A 20,898-nucleotide genomic window follows, 5' to 3' on the forward strand; every position below is an offset into this window, starting at 1 on the left:
ACGGATTCACTGGTTTCGGTCCCCTCTACTAGTCCAAATAGGCTACTGATCCTCAGATTCAGGTAGAACATGGTAGACCATTCACTTGAATGGGTGCTGTATTATTATGCATTCATATAACTTAAAATTGTGCCTGATCCCTTAAAGAAAACCCAAACCACAGCAATCATGATCACTAGGACAGTTTCATGTTAATGGCTCCTCCAGGCTCATGTGTAACATTGTAGTCTTTTCAGTTGAATATGTGCTGTCAATTATATATCACACACAACTTACTCATACATTTTTGCCTGATTGTGATGGATTATGGAATCCCTTTCGAAAGCAAATCACTGGATCAACCTGATTCATCCTAAGAAGATATTCCCTTTAATGCCAGAGCGGTTTGAAAAATATATGCCATTTAAAAAAATTAAAAAAAACGTGGGTGGGGAGCATTAAGATGATATGGATTGACACTAGAGTTGAACACAAAAATTTGCAGAACCGAGATGCAGCGGCCATGTCGGTAGTACATGATGGTACAGATCCAATAAAAAAAAAGTTTTTTTTTACAGTAATTTTCTTTGACAAAACTCATCTATCAAGTGAAAAAAAAAAAACGCATACAAGAACAGGCAGTTTATGCCCAGCCGCATGTATTTTCAGAGGCTTAGGATGCTTGTGCGTAATCCTATTGAAGCACTCTGCATTCAATCTCTTATTTAAAATAGAGAACAGCTCTCAGCCGCGTAACAGGTATACCGTAAATGCAATGTCAAGTATTTACATATTAGTCATAGCAATTAATTGATAGCACATAGCTTTTCAGAAGTAAAAAAATTTAGATATTGTAATAATTTTAAAAAATAGCCATTTAGTTCTAAAAATGTTTTAAAAAATCCCAAGAATCATCTCCCAGAAATGGTAGGAGTGGTATGATAGAATTGAAAGAGCAGAACATGTTTTTTTACCTCAGATAAAATTGAATGCAACGTCACTTATTTAAAACAAAATACCGATTATATATATGTATAAAAAATGAGGGCAGTACTCAAGTCAGATGGAGAGAAAACAAATTTTAATCAGCTGGTGCAACGTTTTGGCTCAAAATATAAGAACCTTTCTCAAACTATTGGGAGCCAAAATGTTGCATGGGCTGATTCAAATCAGGTTTCTCACCATCTGAGTTTGGAGTGCTGTCTCACTTCGTATATGTATACAAGAGATTATGGTCATTACTTTGGGGGGTTTGCACCCATTTTTAGATAAAAGTGCTGCTTTTTTATATTTCTCTTTTTCATAATTTTTAATTTCTGTTTATCAATTATTCTACATATATTTTATGGATTTTTAGAACAGGGAGATGGAAAAAAGAGGTTGCTCTGTCCACTCGACGCATTGACTTGGTATTGCAGTACCTCCAGGACCGTTGCACCCCTTTCTTAATCTGGTTTATGAAAACCAGAACTCGGCTCAACACACACACACTGTCATGGTTTTACCATGGCAAAGAGGGGCCAGAAGACCACAGCATCTGATTTCACACACTCCTGCACTGATCAGTCGCGCTTCTCCTTCACATTACACAGTGCAGGTTTCTATTAGCAATGCAGGGGTTAATCTGTTTAGTTTGGAGTCTCGGTAGCTTTCCAGCTTGGATCTCAGCTGTTCAGTGTTGACCACTCCTCTCTCCTATTTATACTGACCTCAGGCAATCTGGATTGCCATTGTTAAGTCATGTACTGCCTGGTGAAGAGCGGATAAGTAGGTTGTTCCTAGAAGTGTTTTGGGAGTATTTATCTTTTACTGTTACTAGATGTTTTGGCTGTATGCTCATCCTCTCCTATTTAGTTTCCCTACCTTTTTTACCTGATGTTCCCCTCTGTTGTCTGTGAGTGCATATTTATATGATTGGAATATTCATTTATCCTTGTTTGGTTTGTGTACATACATACACTATTCCTCCCCACTTGCCTGGGTGGGGAAGGGGAACAGATATAGGGGGCTGATTCAAGAGTTCATCAAGGCACAAGGCCCCAGCATCTTCACCATCAGAAGTAATCTGGGGAGCAGGGATAGCTAGAGTGCCCCTAGTGTTAGGGACAGGAAAGGAGCACCTGGCTCGGGGTAATCTGAAAACGGAAATGTGACAGTAACACTGACCCAGACTATTATTTGATCCATCATGGATCTTATTACAGCTCTGGCTGGTTAACTGCAGCAGCACAGTCTAGAGGTGGCTCTGTTGTTTTGCAGCACCAAAAACATCTGGTTTGGGGACTGTGACTCCCCAAAAATCCTGATAAAGCCCAAAGTCGCATTGCCTCCCAGGTTCTCTAGTGGGGGGTGGGACATGACAACTTTGTTGCTTTTAGGGAAGCCTGTAAACCTTACATTGCATTCTCACTCCTCTGGAACTGATGAGCAACTAGTGGGGATCATAATTTCCCTCCTTAAGGATGACCCTCCAGCCCTGTCATTTTCTCTTCCAGCCAACCCTCCGTTGCTGTGGACGGTTCAGGAATTTTTCAGGCTCTGCGTCACATATACGATGACCGCTCCCTGGCCAAGTGTACTTTGGGGATGTGTTTTCCGAACAGAGGTGTCAGGAACTTCATCCACATTCTCCTTATGATTGTGTCGTTATTCTTATTCCTGGGGCCAAGCTTCCAAAGAGCAGGTAATACAATATCTCTGCTGCAGAGAGGCAGGCTTAGAAGGACTATATCACTGAAAGTCTGGCAAAGATTCATCAGTCTTGCCTAGACTTTTGCGAACTCAATCAGATCATGGTTTGGAAACCATATCTTCTCCCTGTCATCCCAGACCTCTTCAATCAGATTGTAGAAAGCAAATGGTTTTATCAACTAGATCTCAGGGGGCTTATAATCTCAGTTGCAACAAGAAGGGGGATGAGTGGAAGACATCCTTCAATACACCTGAGGGACACAATGAAAACCTTGTGATGCCATTTGGGTTGACTAACGCTCCCGCCATCTTTCAATACTTTGTTAATTACATTTTTAGTCCCCTTGCAGGTAGGTTTGTTGTGATCTAGCTTAACAACATTTTGATTTGTCTGACCTCGACTCACATCAGGTACATGCTTCTGATGCTCAGAAACAATACATTATTTGTCAAACCAGAGGTTCAGGAGATCCTTTTTTGGGTTATTTTTTTTATTGTCCACCGGTTTTGGTACTGTATTGGGTCCGGACTCCTGAGGTACTAAAGGCCTGACAAAGGTTCTTGGGTTTCACCAACTACTACCGAAAATTCATCAAAAACTTTTCGGTTTTGGCCAAACCTTTGACAGATTTGATGAGGGAAGAGACTGACTTTTCAAGTTGGTCCAGTCCAGCCTGGGAGGCTTTTGATACCTTGAAAAGATGTTTCCCTTCTGCATCAATCTTTAGCCCAAGTACTTGCCTGAGTGGGCAAGGGAGACAGATACAGGACTGATTCAGGAGTTCAGCAAGGTACGCATCCCCAGCATCTTCATCACAAGTAATCTGGGGAGCAGGGATCGCTAGGGCACCCCTAGTGTTAGGGACAGGGAAGGAGCCCCAGCCCCAGGTAATCAGACAACAGAAACGTGACATACACTCACAAAACGACCTGTAAAACCTAAAGGCACCATGCAGGAAAACAAACCAAAGCTTTAGTTCGTGCTGGCTGCTTCTCTTTTGTACTTTTCTGTTGTTACGCCAGAACTTATTCCAATTAATGATAACCAGAGCAGTAGGGCAAGCAATGCAAAAATTGACATGCTGACCATTGCCAATTTCCATCATCCATAAAATAATGTGGAACGCTTTAAAAGAAATTAAATGGACCTGTGATGTAATGTTGTGCATTCCTTTCTAAAAATAAAAACTGCTGTTACCTTGTTGAGGATACAACAAAGTGGAAGTGTTGGGCTGGAAGGGTCAACTTTGGCCAACCTGCAGCATTCAGCTAGACTGTGGAGAAGAGGAGTCCTTCTTTCTGCCCACTTCACAAGTGACCATCATTAAATGGAAGATGCCGGAAAAAGGTGCCCATCTACCCTGCTGGATCTGAGGAAGGAAGATGTCATGAACTAAGGGGTAGACTCAGAGAGCACGGAGGAAGGGAAAAGAGGTGGAAATATTGGAAGTCAGAATGAAAAAACAAGCTAGGCAAGAAAATAAAGGGTTGCAGAAAAAGAGGTGCCGTGCAGGCCACTTACAAGGTCTTAGGCTACTTTCACACTTCCGTCGGTAGTCGCCCGTCACAAAGTGTCGGCGCGACGTACTGACGGAAGTGTGTCCTTTCACATTTCCGTCTGCAGTCCTGGCCAGGAAAGAGACATTTCCTGCCGGGCATGCACAGACGGAAAAACTGGTTACAACGCACAGCAAAACGTCCCCTTGAATGTTTTTCCCAGATGAGGGCAATACAAGTTTATGGGAAAAAAACGTATCCTGCGGGCAAATTTGCAATTTTTTTTCCCTAAACGACGCATTGTGACGGGGAGTGCCCGACGGAAATGTTAAAGTAGCCTTAAGGACAGTGGGTTAGATTTGAACTGGCAATCATTGGCATCCAAAAGAACTTCTGTTCCCATTGGTAACCAGCAAACCCATGCATGAAGCTCATATATAGAATATGTTATAAAAAGTCCAAACAAGTAGTTACAAGCAAATACAAGTTACAAGCAAATGCGTTTTGGACTGGAATGACTAAGGACTGCAGTGCAAAATGTGTTTGCTTGAAACTACTTGGTTTTTGGACTCGCAACTTTTTTTAATAATATATTCAATAATAATGTGATTTTTGTAATGAAGATCTGGATGCTGGAATTTCTCCTTACCTCTCTACTTTTGCAGCACTGCAAGTTTCTTTTTCAATCGATCTTCATTGATGGGGGAGTTGACCTTTAATTGCATCTTTTTTAACTAACTTTTTTCCTTGTTTTCAGAGTGCTGTTTATGAAAGTGCTATGTTCTCTCGTGGTATATAATACTTCAGGTAATCATTGACCATAAATATGCTTCCTTTATTACCACATTTAATATCAGGCTCTTATGTAAGCTATCCATTTCTCTAAACACATTTGCATGATCCTGATGAAATAACCCAGGCTTTATTAAAACTAAGAATTATTGCACCGAGTCTGCCTTATCCCAAAAGTGAACAGAGAAGGGGATTTTTATTATATCGAATTGTCTACAGTGATATAAAATGTGGTTATAAAATTATTAAATATGCAAAAGCAGATTTCCAAGTAAAAGCACACACAGATGGATTTTTCCCTTTTCAGAGATAAGGCATCGTTTCCCGATGCACCTGATTAGCCAGGGGGACCTATGGGATATAGTGCAGTAAAATTTGCAGTCCTCATTTAACATTTGCATTTAATGGGTTCTGCAGCCCCTATACACAGACTAATGTGATTTGAACCTGCAGATATCGACAGGTTCTGTCAAAGGTCTAAAATGTATGCGGGCATCGGACGACTGATGGTATGGAGAGATGTCGATCGCGCATATCCGATTACAGCCTGACGATCACATTGTTCTCCCTGATATAACCTGCTAGCCGACGTGTCAGTCGCGGCTTTCTTATAGAGAACACAGCCATCTATTGTGTGTGGCCAGCTTTACAAACTCTTCCGTTAGACAGAGCTCACGCAGATTCTCAGATAACTCATTCTGCAGCCAGCAATAGACAGTGCAACAAAGAAGATAGAGAAGGCAAACTGCAACATTTATGAAAATTGCAAAAATGATTTTTAGTCACAAATACCAGTATTTATGTAAAAAAATATGTTTACATTATTTCCCCTCTTTTACCTACTAAAGGTCTCCTAATATGTAAAAGCACAAGCAGGCTAATTAAATAAAGCATTTAATCCCTGATTGCGCCATATGTAAATTACCTTTCAGGAGTCAAGTAGATGGAGCGGCTCAGGTGAAGAGTCGATTTTCCATTCTCCATGCCCAAAATCGACCCACGCAGCTTTGATCAATGGCCAAGGCAGGTACATCCTGATTTACAGCACATGAGTAGGAACTAGACGGCAATAGGGGATGTCATCAGGTCGGTTTTGGGCATGGCCATAGGACACCAATCCGGCTCCTACTCTAAAGACACCTATAAAAAAAACAAAAGAAGTGGAGTCACCGGCAAAGTTTTTGGAAGAAAAAAAACAGGTGACAGGTTCTTTTATCAAAAAATGAAGCCCTCACATAATTTCCGCTATAAGACTATTTCCCATTTTACCTTCATCTAATGTTCCGCTTAGACTGACTGACCAGTTGCACAATACGACCACCGATCGGTGCAAACCAAAGCAAACGATGCGCATTGATCGATCTATTCCAGGCTACCATAGTTCTTGGTGGTGAGAGTCCTGTTTACACAGGATAATGCACCATTGACAAGGATGATTTTTTTTTTATATGCTACATAAAATATTTCAAACGAAAGAGCATTTTGCTCGTTCATTGGGTGATCGGCAGCCTGTTTACACGGGAAAATAATCATAAAACAAGCGTTTTTTCACAATTATCTTGCAGTGTAAATACCCCTTTAGTCCTAAATGAACCCTGAGCGTGATAAGACATCAGGACTGTCTTCTTCATGTCTCTCATTATAGTACATTTCAATGTCTTTGCTGCAGATGAGCATTCTCATGATTTATTTAAGACGTAAACAAGGTTGGAACGAGTGCTATTTCAGGAGAGAACAACAGTAACATCCGAAAGTGATTGTAATCTGGACTTTGAAATGTATTGCATAATTAGTCATGAACAATCAGTAACCCTTTCAATGCTGGACTGAGGTAACATTTCTTAATTGCAGGAACCTACTTTAAGGCCTAAGCCTTGAATTTTAAAAACCCTGCAGGATATGGGCACGTCGGACTTACTGTGTCCGAGCCAGGGACTCAGGTGTCCATATTCAGTTGTCCATAATTATACCTGACTTTCCACTTGACCTGTGTAGCCAACTTCCTGTAGGAAGGACCCTCAGTAGTCACCACAAACCACCATCATCTTCCACTGACTTCACAGCAACAGCTCACACATTCACTAGTCATAACTACCACAACTGCACTTCCCAGTAGTACGCTACATGGCATCGACCAAAGTGCTGTTGCCTCTTTAGAAAGCTTATTTGTAAGGGTGCCAGGAGTTGAACCCAAACAATCTCATATTGCAAGCCTAAGCTAGGCCATCAATACCGCATGACCTTTTCCTGCATAACCATATCAGCCAACACCCTGGTGCAATACGAACTCTAATCTCGGTACCTTAGCTCATAAAATGACAGAATCGATGACAGCAGCATCAAGGGGTGAGACAGAGAGGCTTCATATTACTCAACGGGTACCCCTGTAACGTTATAGCGGGATGCTGACAGGCTGTCATCACAGCCATGTACTTAACAATGGACCCTAGGTCTGCCATGCACATGTATATGATAATATGAAGTTTACCAATAGAGGAGTTGTCCACTACACAGCCCCTTCTCAATCACTAAGTTCCCAACTTATAAAATAGCAGCATCTGTACTCACCTCTGGTGCAGCCGCCATTAAAACAGAGATGGAGAGTAGCAACACTCTCTCACCTATTCTGGGTATCAATTTCGTCCAAAGGAAGTGAGAGTAAAACGGCTGATTGAATGCAAGGCTGGAGTGACATAACAATGTAACACAAACTCCCGGCAGCCAGGGCCAAACCCACTGGAACAGCACCAGCACACGCCGTGAGTGCAGCTGTGATTATTTTACATGGGGAACTAGAGTGTTTGAAAAGGGGATGACAAGTAACAGACAACCCCTTCAACATGAATGTATCTTTTACTACTTCGATCACTTTTTTGGGCCACATGGTTAAACTTTTAGAGAATTCAGCTTAAATATTCAAGAGGCAAACACTCATTTGGCCAACAGCTATCTACATTGGTACCCTCTACACCAGAGGTGTCAAACTGCATTCCTCGAGGGCCGCCAACAGGTCATGTTTTCAGGATTTCCTTAGCATTCCACAAGGTGCTGGAATCATTCTGTGCAGGTGATTAAATTATCACCTGTGCAATACAAGGAAATCCTGAAAACATGACCTGTTGGCGGCACTCGAGGAATGCAGTTTGACACCTCTGCTCTACACCAATGTATGCCTGCTTAAAAACTGCATGCTCTTAATAGGGAAAGAGGAGTAAATCACTGCCAGGCTCCTATGTCAGGGACTTAAAACTTGGGGAAACAAAAAGATCAGGCATCGTAATTTAGCATGCTCAATCCTTTTTTTCCCCCAGATCAACTGTGCAGATGTTGTATCATAACGAAGGACACTTCAATTGATATTAGTGTGGAAGGAAAGATTACAGACAAATTTTATTTTGGCAACGCCTTTAATATCAAACAATTCCCCAGTAAAAAAAAAGTTTACAGTCAAAAGCCCCTCTTTCTCCACACAGAAAGATTTGCATTATCCAGAGAGTATTTGCGACAAAAAGGTTAACTGGTCTCTGGAAATCGCGAAAGATTCTGAGTAGGGATGAGCAGACCCGTGGAAGTTCGAGTACCTGAACGTGACCCTAGACCCAATCCCCATATGAGTCAATGGGAATATGAACTTTGGTGCTGTAAAAAGGTCATAGTAAGGGCTAGGGGGCTGCAAAATGGGGTTAAGAGCAGGACAATTGACCTGCAAACAAATGTGTATAGGAAAAGGACTTAAAATAACATAGAATAAAAAATAAAAATTAATCTTGAACCAGGAGGAGGTCCAAGTGGAGCAGTGCCTTGTGTATTTTACTGTGCTTGTTAATAAATAAGTGAAAAAAGAACACGGGGTCCCACCTATTTTTTAATAACCAGCTAAGGAAGAGCAGACAGCTGGGCTTATTCTGAGAAGGGGCCAATATGAAAGGACCTCCCCAGTCTAGTAATATCAGTCCCCAGCTGTCTGCTTTGCTGGATATTAAAAATGTGGGGACCTTAAAAAAAAAAAAAAGAAATTCTTCAATTCTTAATAATCAGCTAAGGAATGTCTCATATGCACCAACTTCATTATGTTTTATTCCTTATTGCATATTCTAAAGCCCCATATGTTTATCAATTAGGGTTAGATTTCAATATGGTAGATCCTGCTTACAGTGGTGTCAGTAAATCCATCATTCTATCACTAAGTAATTGCATGAATGGTAGACCAGGAGCATCTAGCCATGGACCCCAGACTTTTTCATATTTAGGCATAGCTACTCCTTTCTTATATATATTTTTCTCCATTCTAATTATGGAATTCATTCTGTTCTTAAAGTCTGATAACGACGGAGGTGTACTTTGAATCCATCGAATAGTTATGCACTTTCTGGCCTGGAATAAGATTCTAGAGATATATATTTGTTTATCATTTGCGGAGAAAAAATGAAAATGTGGCACTCACCAAGTAGTGTTGCAATAAAAGTCCTTTATTTTCCCATACCATGGGGTGAGGACATTATAATAGGACGGCAGGTACAGTCGAGGGTGCACAGTGACAAAGTTGGACGACGGCCGTTTCGCGCCGGCTGCACTTCAACGGGTCCAGTTGAAGCGCAGCCGGCGCGAAACGGCCGTCTTCCAACTTTGTCACTGTGCACCCTCGACTGTACCTGCCGTCCTATTATAATGTCCTCACCCCATGGAATGGGAAAATAAAGGACTTTTATTGCAACACTACTTGGTGAGTGCCACATTTTCATTTTTTTCTCCACAAATGATAAACACTTCATGACGCATTTTTGTAGAGCCCCACGTTTAAAGAGTGTGAATCACCATGAACTGGTGGCAAAATAGACGACTTATACAAGATATATAAATTGCCATTTAAACCTAGTGCCGCTCTACCTCGTCCCTCTTTTAAAGTAAGATACATATTTGTATTGGGTCAGAATCCATTTCATCCTTTAGCATTCCAAGGATACATATTTTAGGATTTATCTGCACGTCAATATTATATACTCTGTGAATTAACCCAAGTATCCCCTTCTAGTAATTTCCCAGAGCAGGGCATTTCCAGAACATATGAATTAAAAGTGCATTTTCCCTTCTACATCTTGGACATTTGTCATCTGATCTTATTCCTATTTTATTCAAGAATCTAGGAGTTCTATACTTTCTGTGGATGAGATACAGTTATGACAGCCTTTGCGATTCACATAAGTGAGGAGTAAGTTCCATAATTATGTTCCATTGTCCTACGTTTAAATGGCCGACATCGTCTTCCCCTTTGCCAGTCTTAAAGGGAACTATTTCAGAAAGTCAGATCTTAGGTATTTATGTATGCGGGATATCAATAATTTAGAGGAAGATGTCTCTGTTACGATTTTAATAAACTGATTTTTGTTTATACTTATGGGTTGTGTTTTTGTGTATTAAATGCACGTCGGAATTACAGGTACTTATAAAATTGATTGCGTGCCAGTTTAAAATATAATTGTAATGGTTCAAAACTTTTGAGGGTGCCTTCTCTTAATATGTAATCTATTGTATTAATACCCTTTTGCCCCCAATTCCGTAAAATATTGCAGCTTGAGATGTTCTGGCAACTTATTATTATGCCACAGCGGCATAAATTTGGTGTACCCTTCAAAATCCAGAATCGATTTTCCTCTATCCCAAACATTGAATATCATGGGCAGTGTTGGACATACAGACCCATTTATATTCTGACTTCCAGCCTCCACCATACTCACAGGTATTTTCCATGGTGTACTTTCTGTGATCAACTTCCCCACTATGTCATTTTCTATATCACACACCCACCCTATTAACTGTTGGAGTTGAGCAGCAAGGAAATAAATCCATGTGTTTGGAATTGCAAGACCTCCCAAAGTTTTTTTTTTTCATTTTGTAAGTATTCAAGTCTCATCCATGCTTGTTTCTTTTTCCACAGAAGTGTTCTAAATTGACCATGTACCCTACTGATGCATCTCATAGGCATCCATAAAGGTGCATTTGAATCATATACAATAGTTGTGGCATCAGTATAATTTTAATTAAGTTACCCCCTATGACAGACATGGGTAACTTACACCATGCGCTGATTTTCATAATACATTTGTCCAGTAGAGGGTTCAGATTAAGTTAAATATAGCGAATATAATCGAGTATAAGCCGACCCGAGTATACGCCGAGACCCTTAATTTGGCCACAAAAAACTGGAAACACTTAATGACTCAAGTATAAGCCTAGGGTGGGAAATGCAGCAGCTACTGGTAAATTTCAAAAATAAAAATAGATACCAATAAAAATTAATTGAGACATCAGTAGGTTAAGTGTTTTTGAATATCCATATTGAATCAGGAGCCCCATATAATGCCCCATACAGTTCATGATGGGCCCCACAAGATGCTCCATACAAAATATGCCCCATATAATACTCCATATAGTTCATAATGGGCCCCATAAGATGCTCCATACAAAATACGCCCTATAATATGCTCCATAGCATTCATGATGGGCCCATATAATGCTCCATAAAGTTCATGATGGGCCCATAAGATGCTCCATAGAAAATTTGGCCCATATAATGCTGCATACAGGTTGATAATGGCCCCATAAGATGCTTCATAGAAAATATGCCACAAGTAATGTTACATAAAAGTTGATTATGTCCCCATAAGATGCTCCATAGAAAATTTGCTCCATATAATGCTGCATAAAAGTTGATTATAGCCCCATAAGATAATCCGTAGAAAATATGCCACATATAATGCCCATCATATCAGTCTAGTTTATGCTGATATGATTACCGTACTGTATATCTGAAGAGCAGGCTCTCCATGCATGTGTTGTGACTGTCACACAGCCGCGACACATGCAGCTGTAGCGCCGAACAGATGATTGTTGGGAGCACTTCAGGTATCCACTGCAGTTATTCGGTAACCACTATAGCTATTGGGAGAAGCTCTTATCCAAAGCTATTCGATCAACCCTACTCATTTCAAAAAGTCCCTGTGATGAGGACACGATGAAACAAAATAATAAAAGTGTACTGAACGCAGTGTGCTTGTCCCCCATTATACCATTTTCCCCTCATTTGCTAGCAATGTGGAGGCTATCTAGATAACTGATCCAAATATAATCTAAACGTAATCACTAAACGTTGAAACTGAATGGATAATTGGCTGATAGTGTTTTAGTGGTGAAGGCTTTATGGACTTTTCTTCATTTGAAATGGGAGGGGAAGTCACATAGTACACAACTGACATTTGTCACATGCAAACAGGACCTTGAAAGCAAACAATTGTGATCTTAGAAGGTAGCACCATGAAAGAAAGCCAGAAACTGTTCCTACTGGGTAGGTGTTAGGTTACATCATTGTCATGCAAAACTCTCTCTAAATTCTTGCATACAAATTAAGATCTTATCCTTTCCTGCTCTCATCTACATTTCAAAACAGTATTTAGTAGGCGTCATAAATTACTTCATTGTTTGGGGAAGGTCAAAACACAGGTGGTCTAGTTGACCTCATTCAGATGTCTTGATTATACTTGTACACAAAATAAACTGAACAATTTCCACCAGTGTGCTGGATGAGATTTTCATAAGTTTTGTCCCTGTGCCAGTTTCTACTAGCAGAATTTTATGTATGAAAAAAAAAAAAAAAGAGATATAGGTATCTAAAGACTCTCCTAGTGATCAGTGCAAAATGAACAGCAGTAGCAGGCAACTTGGATGCCATCAGTTTGCTGTCTGAGGTTTTTCAGAGACCCATAGATCTGCATTAGTACGATTCATGACTCAGATCAAAGACGGACGTTTCCATCCCCCCCCCCCCCAGACAACCAGTGTAAAAAAAAACAAGGACAAGTGAACAAACCCATAGACTAATGGGTGAATGTTATATATGCGCAAAAAGATAGTGAAAAATGTATGTCTGTACGACGCCTTAGGCTAAGTATGAAAATTCAGTTTTCATAAAGGGAAAACGGACAATTTTCCAACTGCGCTGTCAACAATATGTCCGCTTTTATACATCAATAATTAAAAATTATAAAAAGCATGTTAAGAATTGCTATGAACACGTGAAAAAAAAGATGCTAATCAAAGAGTGTCCATATGGCATCTGTTTTTCTTGTACATCCTTTGACATGTGTAGAGGGATCTCATCCCCCCAAAAAAGCATAGATCAGATTGGAACATGCTGAGATTTTTTTCAGAAAGATTGTTGGTCTGTTCATGTGAGCAAACACATTCGTTAACATTAGTCAAGGTGTGCTTTGTTTTCAACATGGGGTCAACACTCGGGCCGAAAACACGTTCATGTGAACTCTATGATAAAAAAATCCCTAATTACGGACCTTCAAATTGCTATGTGCACACAGAGGCCTTTAGGCGACGGCGCACCGGCGGAGTTTTCCAAGGTGAAGCCGGCGCCTTTACCCTTATATATTGATTCTGAAAGTGGGTGAATTCTGAGTGGAAGCAGCCAGAAGAATGAACATTTCTTTTTTCAAGCGCTACATGAAAAGAAGCAATAAAATACTGAACATGTGCAATGGGTCATTTTGGTGGAGACGGTGTCATGGAAATTGAGGAGTCGGAGGTTTGGCTTACCGACTCCACAGCCCAATCCATAACCAATATTAGATCAATGCCCATGTAGTGACTGTGTAAGTAATATACATACATGTACACATAGGACTGTGCAAAAGGTTTAAGCAGATTTGGCAAAAGAGGAATTAAACTATATAATTTATATGACAACGAAAGCACCCTCCACTGACCCAGAAAGCAGCCGCACCACAATTGAGTGCCCACGAAAGCAAGCCCCACCGGAGGTGGGTGACCCCGCAAAGCACCCTTCACCGCAGGTGAGCGTCCCCCCACCACAGGTGGGTGCTCCATAAAGCACCACCCACAGTTAGTTGTGCCACACTTCACCCCGAAAAAAGTCCGGCAGCCCCTTGCCCCCCATCCTTTTCTGATAACATGGCCCTGACAGAGCAGTGACCTCACTTCAGAGCCAGGACTGACCCTCCCGCGTGCACGTAGCGCAACCCCTCGGCTCACACAGGCAGTTTGTCCCTCGCCGGCCGCCGTTTCCGCAATGCATGTCGGACCCTCCCAATATGGCGGCGTCCGTACCGCTGCGCTGAGGAGCTGTCCGTGCTCGGTTTTCACGGGAGGCAGAGCGTGAGAGGACGAGAATCGAGATGGATCGTGAAAGCCCAGGCCTGGGCCTCGAAGAAGAAGAGGAAGGCAGGCTTGTGGACTGGACCCTGCCGGCCGCCTTCATGAAGAAGCGGCACTGCGAGAAGATCGAGGGCTGCAAGTCCCTGGCGCAGAGCTGGAGGATGAAGGATCGGGTAAGGGGTCGTGATGTGCCATGAGATTGGGGGGACTTTGTAATGGGTCTCAGCCGTCTGTGGGGGCTGTAACATATTGGAGGGTCTGGTGTCACAGACCTGCGGGGGATTCAGGGGGAAGGATTTGGGGCTTTTACAGGAGAGCTCCAATAGTCTTACTGTTTATTTCTATCCTCCAGAGAGCGTTGGCTGTTTGTGCCCTTCTGTTGGGGCTGGGTTCACACCAGCGTTTCTGTGCGCAGCGTATTATCTGCGTGCTTACTCCTCCGCATCATCTTGTGTATGACACAAACCAAAACGCTGCGTGTGCATGTGTTTAAATGCGCTTTGGCATGCGTCAGCGTTTTGTATGCGCATGGTGGAGGCGGTGACATCATTTTCTGGTCATGCGCAGTCTAAAGTACGCATGCGTATCGAACACATGCATACACATGTCCTTGCGTACCAATGTGTTCCCATAGACCGTAATGTGTTTTTTTTATGCAGTCATCCGCATGCGGAAGATTGCGCAATATTTGACGCCTCAAAAATGCAACATGTTGCGTTTGCCGCACACCGAGAAACAATACATGCGTACCTATGTGAGCGTATGCAAAAACATGTCCGTGCATACACAATGTTAAAGATATGTACGCATGATGCATGCGGATCATACGCCGCGCACAGAAACGCTAATGTGAACCCGGCCTTACTTTGTATGAGGCACCTTATACCGGACCCAGAATTCTGTGGAAGCAGTGTATTGGGGGCTCCAGGTAACATAACTGTGCAGCGATATTTTTCCACTTTGAGGGTCTATTGTGGTTGTAGCCCCTCTAGATGTCCACAGGGTCAGGTCCTGCCAAACCCAGAGGTAGTGGTGGCCTCTCCACATGTGAGACGCCAGTTTGATGGCCTTTCCATATGAGTGTTGTGGCCACGTGACTCCCGAGTAGGCGCTCCCTTCTGTGGCCGGCCGACTTCCAGCATCCTGTAGGCTCAGCGCCTGCTGCAGGTTAAGGCTGCCTTCATTCCTCCACCCCTGAGAGAGTCCTAAGGGCCGATTTGTCATTTGCTATTTTTTTTTTTAAGTCACTTTTTTTTTTCTTCCCGTTTTGATTCACTCACTGGTTTTGCGCCAAATACTTAAAAATACTTGGAAATTGAGGAGTCGGAGGTTTGGCTTACCGACTCCACAGCCCAATCCATAACCAATATTAGATCAATGCCCATGTAGTGACTGTGTAAGTATTATACATACATTTACACATAGGACTGTGCAAAAGGTTTAAGCAGATTTGGTAAAATGCTGTAAAAGAGGAATGCTTAAACAAATATTAAACTATATAATTTATATGACAACGAAAGCACCCCCCACTGACCCAGAAAGCAGCCGCAACACAATTGAGTGCCCGCAAAAGCAAGCCCCACCGGAGGTGGGTGACCCCCCCCCCCCCCCCACAGCACCCTTCACCGCAGGTGAGCGTCCCCCCCCACCACAGGTGGGTGCTCCATAAAGCACCACCCACAGTTAAGCGTCTCAAGCAACCCTAAACCACAGGTGAGCGCCCCTCACACCATCCCCCACCGCAGGCGAGTGCCCCCCAAAGCACCCCCATCACAGGTGAGTGTCCTAAGCAACACCCCACTGCAAGTGAGTGCCCCTCAGAGCAGCCTGCAACCACAGTTGAGTGCCCCCACAAAACCCTCCCCCACTGCAGGTGAGTGGTGAGTGGTCCACTGGTTTTGCGCCAAATACTTAAAAATGGCGTACGTGGTTTGTGAATGTTGTAATAATGCTATTTTGTTTTTAATGGGAATCTTGTCACTTCTTTGGAAGTACCTAAACTATTAATATGAGCATACAGGTACTAGAACACTTAAAATAGTCATATTAGGCCTCATATCTTCAGAAATCTTCTTATAATCCTTTTATGTTAATCCATTCTTCCAGGCTCTGGGGCGTGCAGTGCCTGGGAGGAAACTTGACCCCAGGACTTCATTTGCGTGCCTGTCGCTTCCCATCAGCGTCACAGTGGCCTGTGATGTCTAGTGGTTGTCCCGGGCCTGTGAACTGCAATTGCGAGAATAATCAAGAAGCCAATGCCCATGGAAGGGTGGAATATCGCAATTGCCGGGCGCAGACACGGGACAACCACTAGATGTTACAGGGCACTGTGACGCTGATGGGAGGCGACAGGCAAGCAAATGAAGTCCTGAGGCCAAGTTACCTTCCAGGCACCCCACACCCCAAAACCTGGACAACGGATTCACATAAAGGATTAAAAGAGGATTTCTGAAGAACAAGACCGTAGATATGAGGCAAAAATTGTCCTACTGATCGTCAACCTCTTTAACTGGTTTATGCGACTTCAGCACCAAAAGTCACAATTTCTTTTAAACGTTGCTAAAATGTACTAAGTTGGAAACTCCAGAACCCTTAGGGTGCGCGTCCACTGTCCAGATTGACGGCGCTTTGGACAGAGCGGAAAACCCTCTCTGCCCAAAGCGCCACCCCCTTCTGTACGCGTGGTGATTCCGGATGTGTTTATTGCTCACATCCGGAAACGCCGCACCCCACACATAGGACCCTGTTATTTACCTTGCGGCGATGGAGCGTCATCGCAGGGTAAACAGACATGCTGCGTTCTAAAAAGACGCGCCGCATGTCCAGAAACGCAGGGCCGCCAGATGCGTGTTCGGACGCATAGTGGAGACGGGATTTGATAAAATCCCCTCCACTATGCTGTAACATCTGGACGCTGTGGGTTGAACGCTGCGGTTATACGAAGCGTTCAATCTGCAGCTAATCCGGCCCGTGGACACATACCCTTACTCCTGAAGGGGGGTGGACTGAGCAAAAAATAAATATGCATCTTTTGGTAAAAGTTATATTTCATGAATCATTTTTTAATCAATGGGGTCTCCAGCCGTCGGACCCTCACTGATCGATCTCTAATTTGTCACCTATCCAGTTGACCTTTGTAAGTACACAGTGGACAATACATTGAAACTACAGAATGGCTAAGATATAGTTCATTTGATCGCTGGATCTGGTAATTATAGAGAGACTATAAGCCAGCGAACATTAGATTTCTCTAAAAGACAAGGGGTTAATATGGGTTTTGTCGAGGTTTTATGGCAGGATACATGGAGGCTATGTTGGTGTTCTTGTTGTCAGTGATAATTAGTGATGAGTGAATATACTTGTTACTCGACATTTCCTGAGCACGCTCGGGTGACCTCTGAGTATTTTTTAGTGCTCGGAGATTTAGTTTTCATCGCTGCAGCTGAATGATTTACATCTGTTAGCCTGCTTGATTACATGTGGGGATTCCCTAGCAACCAGGCAACCCCCACATGTACTTCTGCTGGCTAACAGATGTAAATACTCGGAGGAGATCCGAGCATGTTCGGGAAATCTTGAGTAACGAGTATATTCGCTCATCATTAGTGATAATGTAACCTCACAAGAAGGCTCATTCACTGTCATAATAGGTTTGTAGGTCATGAGTGTCATGTTGGGTTTGTCTGTTACCAGGCCCAGTGTACACCAGTTCATTTCCATTTCTCCACCAAAGGGGATGGCCTACCCTTCCCCTTTCTCCAGGAGGTTACTTTGCTGATTCTGCCAGTAGCTTATGTTATGGGCTATTCCAGTTAGGACAAAGCTTTATTGGTTTTTACCCATCCACTGTGATTGCCACACTGTCGATGAACAGAATGAAGGGCCCCAAAGTTTCCTGTGTGAATTAAGTGCTGATCGAGCATTCAGTGTGCTAACCCTAATCATCAATGTAATGGAAGCGCATCCTTCCTGCTAAATTGACAGCAAAGACCAGCGTCTGGCTCGAACAATGCTTTATCCACTGCTGCTGTATAAGGCTACGTTCACATTTGCGTTGTGCGCCGCAGCGTCGGCGCCGCAACGCACAACGCAAACAAAAACGCAGCAAAACGCATGCACAACGCTGCGTTTTGCGCCGCATGCGTCCTTTTTTTAATTGATTTTGGACGCAGCAAAAATGCAACTTGCTGCGTCCTCTGCGCCCAGACGCGGGCGCCGCAGCGACGCATGCGGCGCAAAACGCAAGTGCGACGCATGTCCATGCGCCCCCATGTTAAATATAGGGGTGCATGACGCATGCGGCGACGCTGCGGCGCCCGACGCTGCGGCGCACACCGCAAATGTGAACGTAGCCTAAGAGAGCTTTGTCTCTGCAACATCAGAGCAGCGCTCACAAGCTCTGTAGAAAAGAGCCTGTAAGTGTGACTCTTTTTGCCTGTAAGTGTGACTCTTTTTGACTAGCCTTCACTGATAGTTTACTGACCACCACAGTAGTCTATGCAGCGAGTAGTAAACAAATTAAAAATCCTTCCATTCTTGGATTTTTTACCCTTTTAATGACCCCTGATGTACATTTTGCCATAAGGACTTGAGGACTTCATGGAGTGAGCTCAGTAACTGAGTCTGCTTCATTCCTGGCAGATGCCAAATGTTTTACATAGCATGCATCTGTCTTTTAACAGCAGTAGCTGTAGCTAGCTCATTAAACATTTAATGTCGCAGTCAATGACTGACGGCAGCAATTAAATGGCATTACTACAAGTGTTTGTTTGCTTGCTCTTAACTTCCACCGCAAGGTCATCGTCGGGAGCCAATGAATTACCATGGCAGTTGGGGCCTGATCAAGGCCCCCTTAAAGTGTCAATCTCAGCTAAAGACTGGATTTCATAGGAGTATCGCAATAATACTATATACTGCAGTGCTGTGGTATTGTATAATATGGAATAAGAGACTAAATGATTGCAAACTCAAATTCCCAACAGGCGGCACGGTGGCTCAGTGATTAGCACTACAGCCTTGCAGCGCTGGAGTCCTGGGTTCAAATCCCACCAAGCACAACATCTGCAAGGAGTTTGTACGTTCTCCCCGTGTTTGCGTGGGTTTCCTCCGGGTTCTCCGGTTTCCTCCCTCATTCCAAAGACATACTGATAGGGAATTTAGATTGTGAGCCCCATAGGGGACCGCGATGATAATGTGTGCAAACTGTAAAGCGCTGCAGAATGTTAGCGATATATAAAAATAAACATTATTATTAGATTAAGAGGCGAAAAAAAAGTAAAATAAAGATTTATTTTTTTTTAAAGTGAAGCACATTTGGTATAATTGAGTTCAAAAGTCGGATTTACCAAAATAATATACAAGAATTTAAACTGTACATAGAACAGCTGGAAAATAAAAATCTAATTGCTTGAGTTGGCATTTTTTGTCTTCCACACATTCTTTTAAGGGAACTTGTCACCTTGGAAATGTTATTTGCCGCAAGGTATTTAAGCATTATGTTTCTGCCTTTGGTATGTTATTTACCTGCTGATGTGGGGTCAATCTGTAGGTAAATAGCGTTTCAATGCTGCCTGTCTGACTTAATGAAAGGGCGGCTACTGGAAGAAAATCTACTTTTATTTCCTCCCGGGAGCTGCCGGTTTTCAGTCATCAGATCGGTGGCTGTAAGCACGGCCCGCACTTTGACAGGCAGCAAGTTGTCAGTCAAAGTGCTGGAGACAGCTGCCGATCACAGTATAGTGACTCATAATTGTAGCCACTTTGTGCATGCACCCATGACTGAAAGCCAGTGGCTCCAGGGAGCAAATGAGTTCATTTTCTCCTGGTAATGGCACCGCCACCGGGCAAAGCGCCAGAATTGGTGCATCTAATAGATGCGGCTTTTCTGGGGTGCCTGCGGGCTGCTAATTTTAGGCTGTGCCGTGGCAATATCCATGGCCCCTTACCAGCCTGAGAATACCAGCCCCCAGCTGTCTGCTTCAGCTTGGCTGGTTGTGAAATAATTAAAGAAAAAAAAAAAAAAAGGGCATGAGAACCGCTCTATTCTTGATAACCAGCCTTGCTGACAGCTGAGGGTTGCCACTTGCAGCTGTCAGTTTTGCCTGGCTGGTTATCAAAAATACAGGGGAACTCACGCTGTTTTTTTAACTTATTTTATTTAGCGCACAGGCTGATTATTTTATTTAGAGCATCAGCCACCGCATGCACCCGTGGTTATTAGCGGCAGAGGGCCTAGTCTTTGGAGTAGTAGTCCAATCAGCCAACACCTGTGATTGGAGGTAAACCTTTTACCTCCAGTAACAGCTGCGGGCTCACTCTGTCTTCTGACAGCGTGGGAGCCGCAGCTCTCCGAACGGCGGTAATGATCTTAACGCTGATCAGAGACAGTGTTTGCTGCTCTGTCATGCAGATGACAACGTCGCAAACACTGGATGTTCGGGCCCCCCATTCAAGTCAGTGGGGCCCGTGTTCGGGTACTGTTCTCATAACCAGAGCAAACTTATTTTTTTTTTTTTAAATATTCACCTGAACCCTCTAAACCCGAACATCCAGGGGTTCGCCCATCAGTAGTTGTGATTTTATTGTTTGGAATCTTTCCTTGCTGTTCAAAATATTGATCCTGAGACATTAGAATCTGTAACTATCAGCAGGTATCCAGGCTATATACACTGCTCAAAAAAATAAAGGGAACACTAAGGTTATGTGCACACGTTGCGGATTTTGCTGCGGATCCGCAGCGGATCTGCAGCTGTGGGTCCG

At 43.1% G+C, this 20,898-nt stretch overlaps 1 protein-coding gene and 1 pseudogene across 2 annotated transcripts in view; both read left to right on the forward strand.

The window, feature by feature from the left end:
• The first annotated feature begins 1,281 nt into the window (after positions 1-1,281).
• On the forward strand, positions 1,282-1,422 carry LOC143770831 (U2 spliceosomal RNA; annotated as a pseudogene).
• Positions 1,423-13,951: 12,529 nt separating this feature from the next.
• The window catches only part of RPTOR (regulatory associated protein of MTOR complex 1), a 295,359-nt gene continuing 288,412 nt past the window's right edge, over positions 13,952-20,898 (forward strand). The window contains exon 1 of one of the 2 annotated variants that reach the window (XM_077253329.1): positions 13,952-14,312. In XM_077253329.1, coding sequence (XP_077109444.1) covers positions 14,160-14,312 — 153 coding nt within the window. In that variant the 5' untranslated portion in view covers positions 13,952-14,159. The remainder of the gene's footprint in view (positions 14,313-20,898) is intronic. The other variant, XM_077253327.1, reaches the window with a different exon arrangement.

Source organism: Ranitomeya variabilis, chromosome 4, assembly GCF_051348905.1.
Source record: "Ranitomeya variabilis isolate aRanVar5 chromosome 4, aRanVar5.hap1, whole genome shotgun sequence".
Lineage (NCBI taxonomy): Eukaryota > Metazoa > Chordata > Amphibia > Anura > Dendrobatidae > Ranitomeya > Ranitomeya variabilis.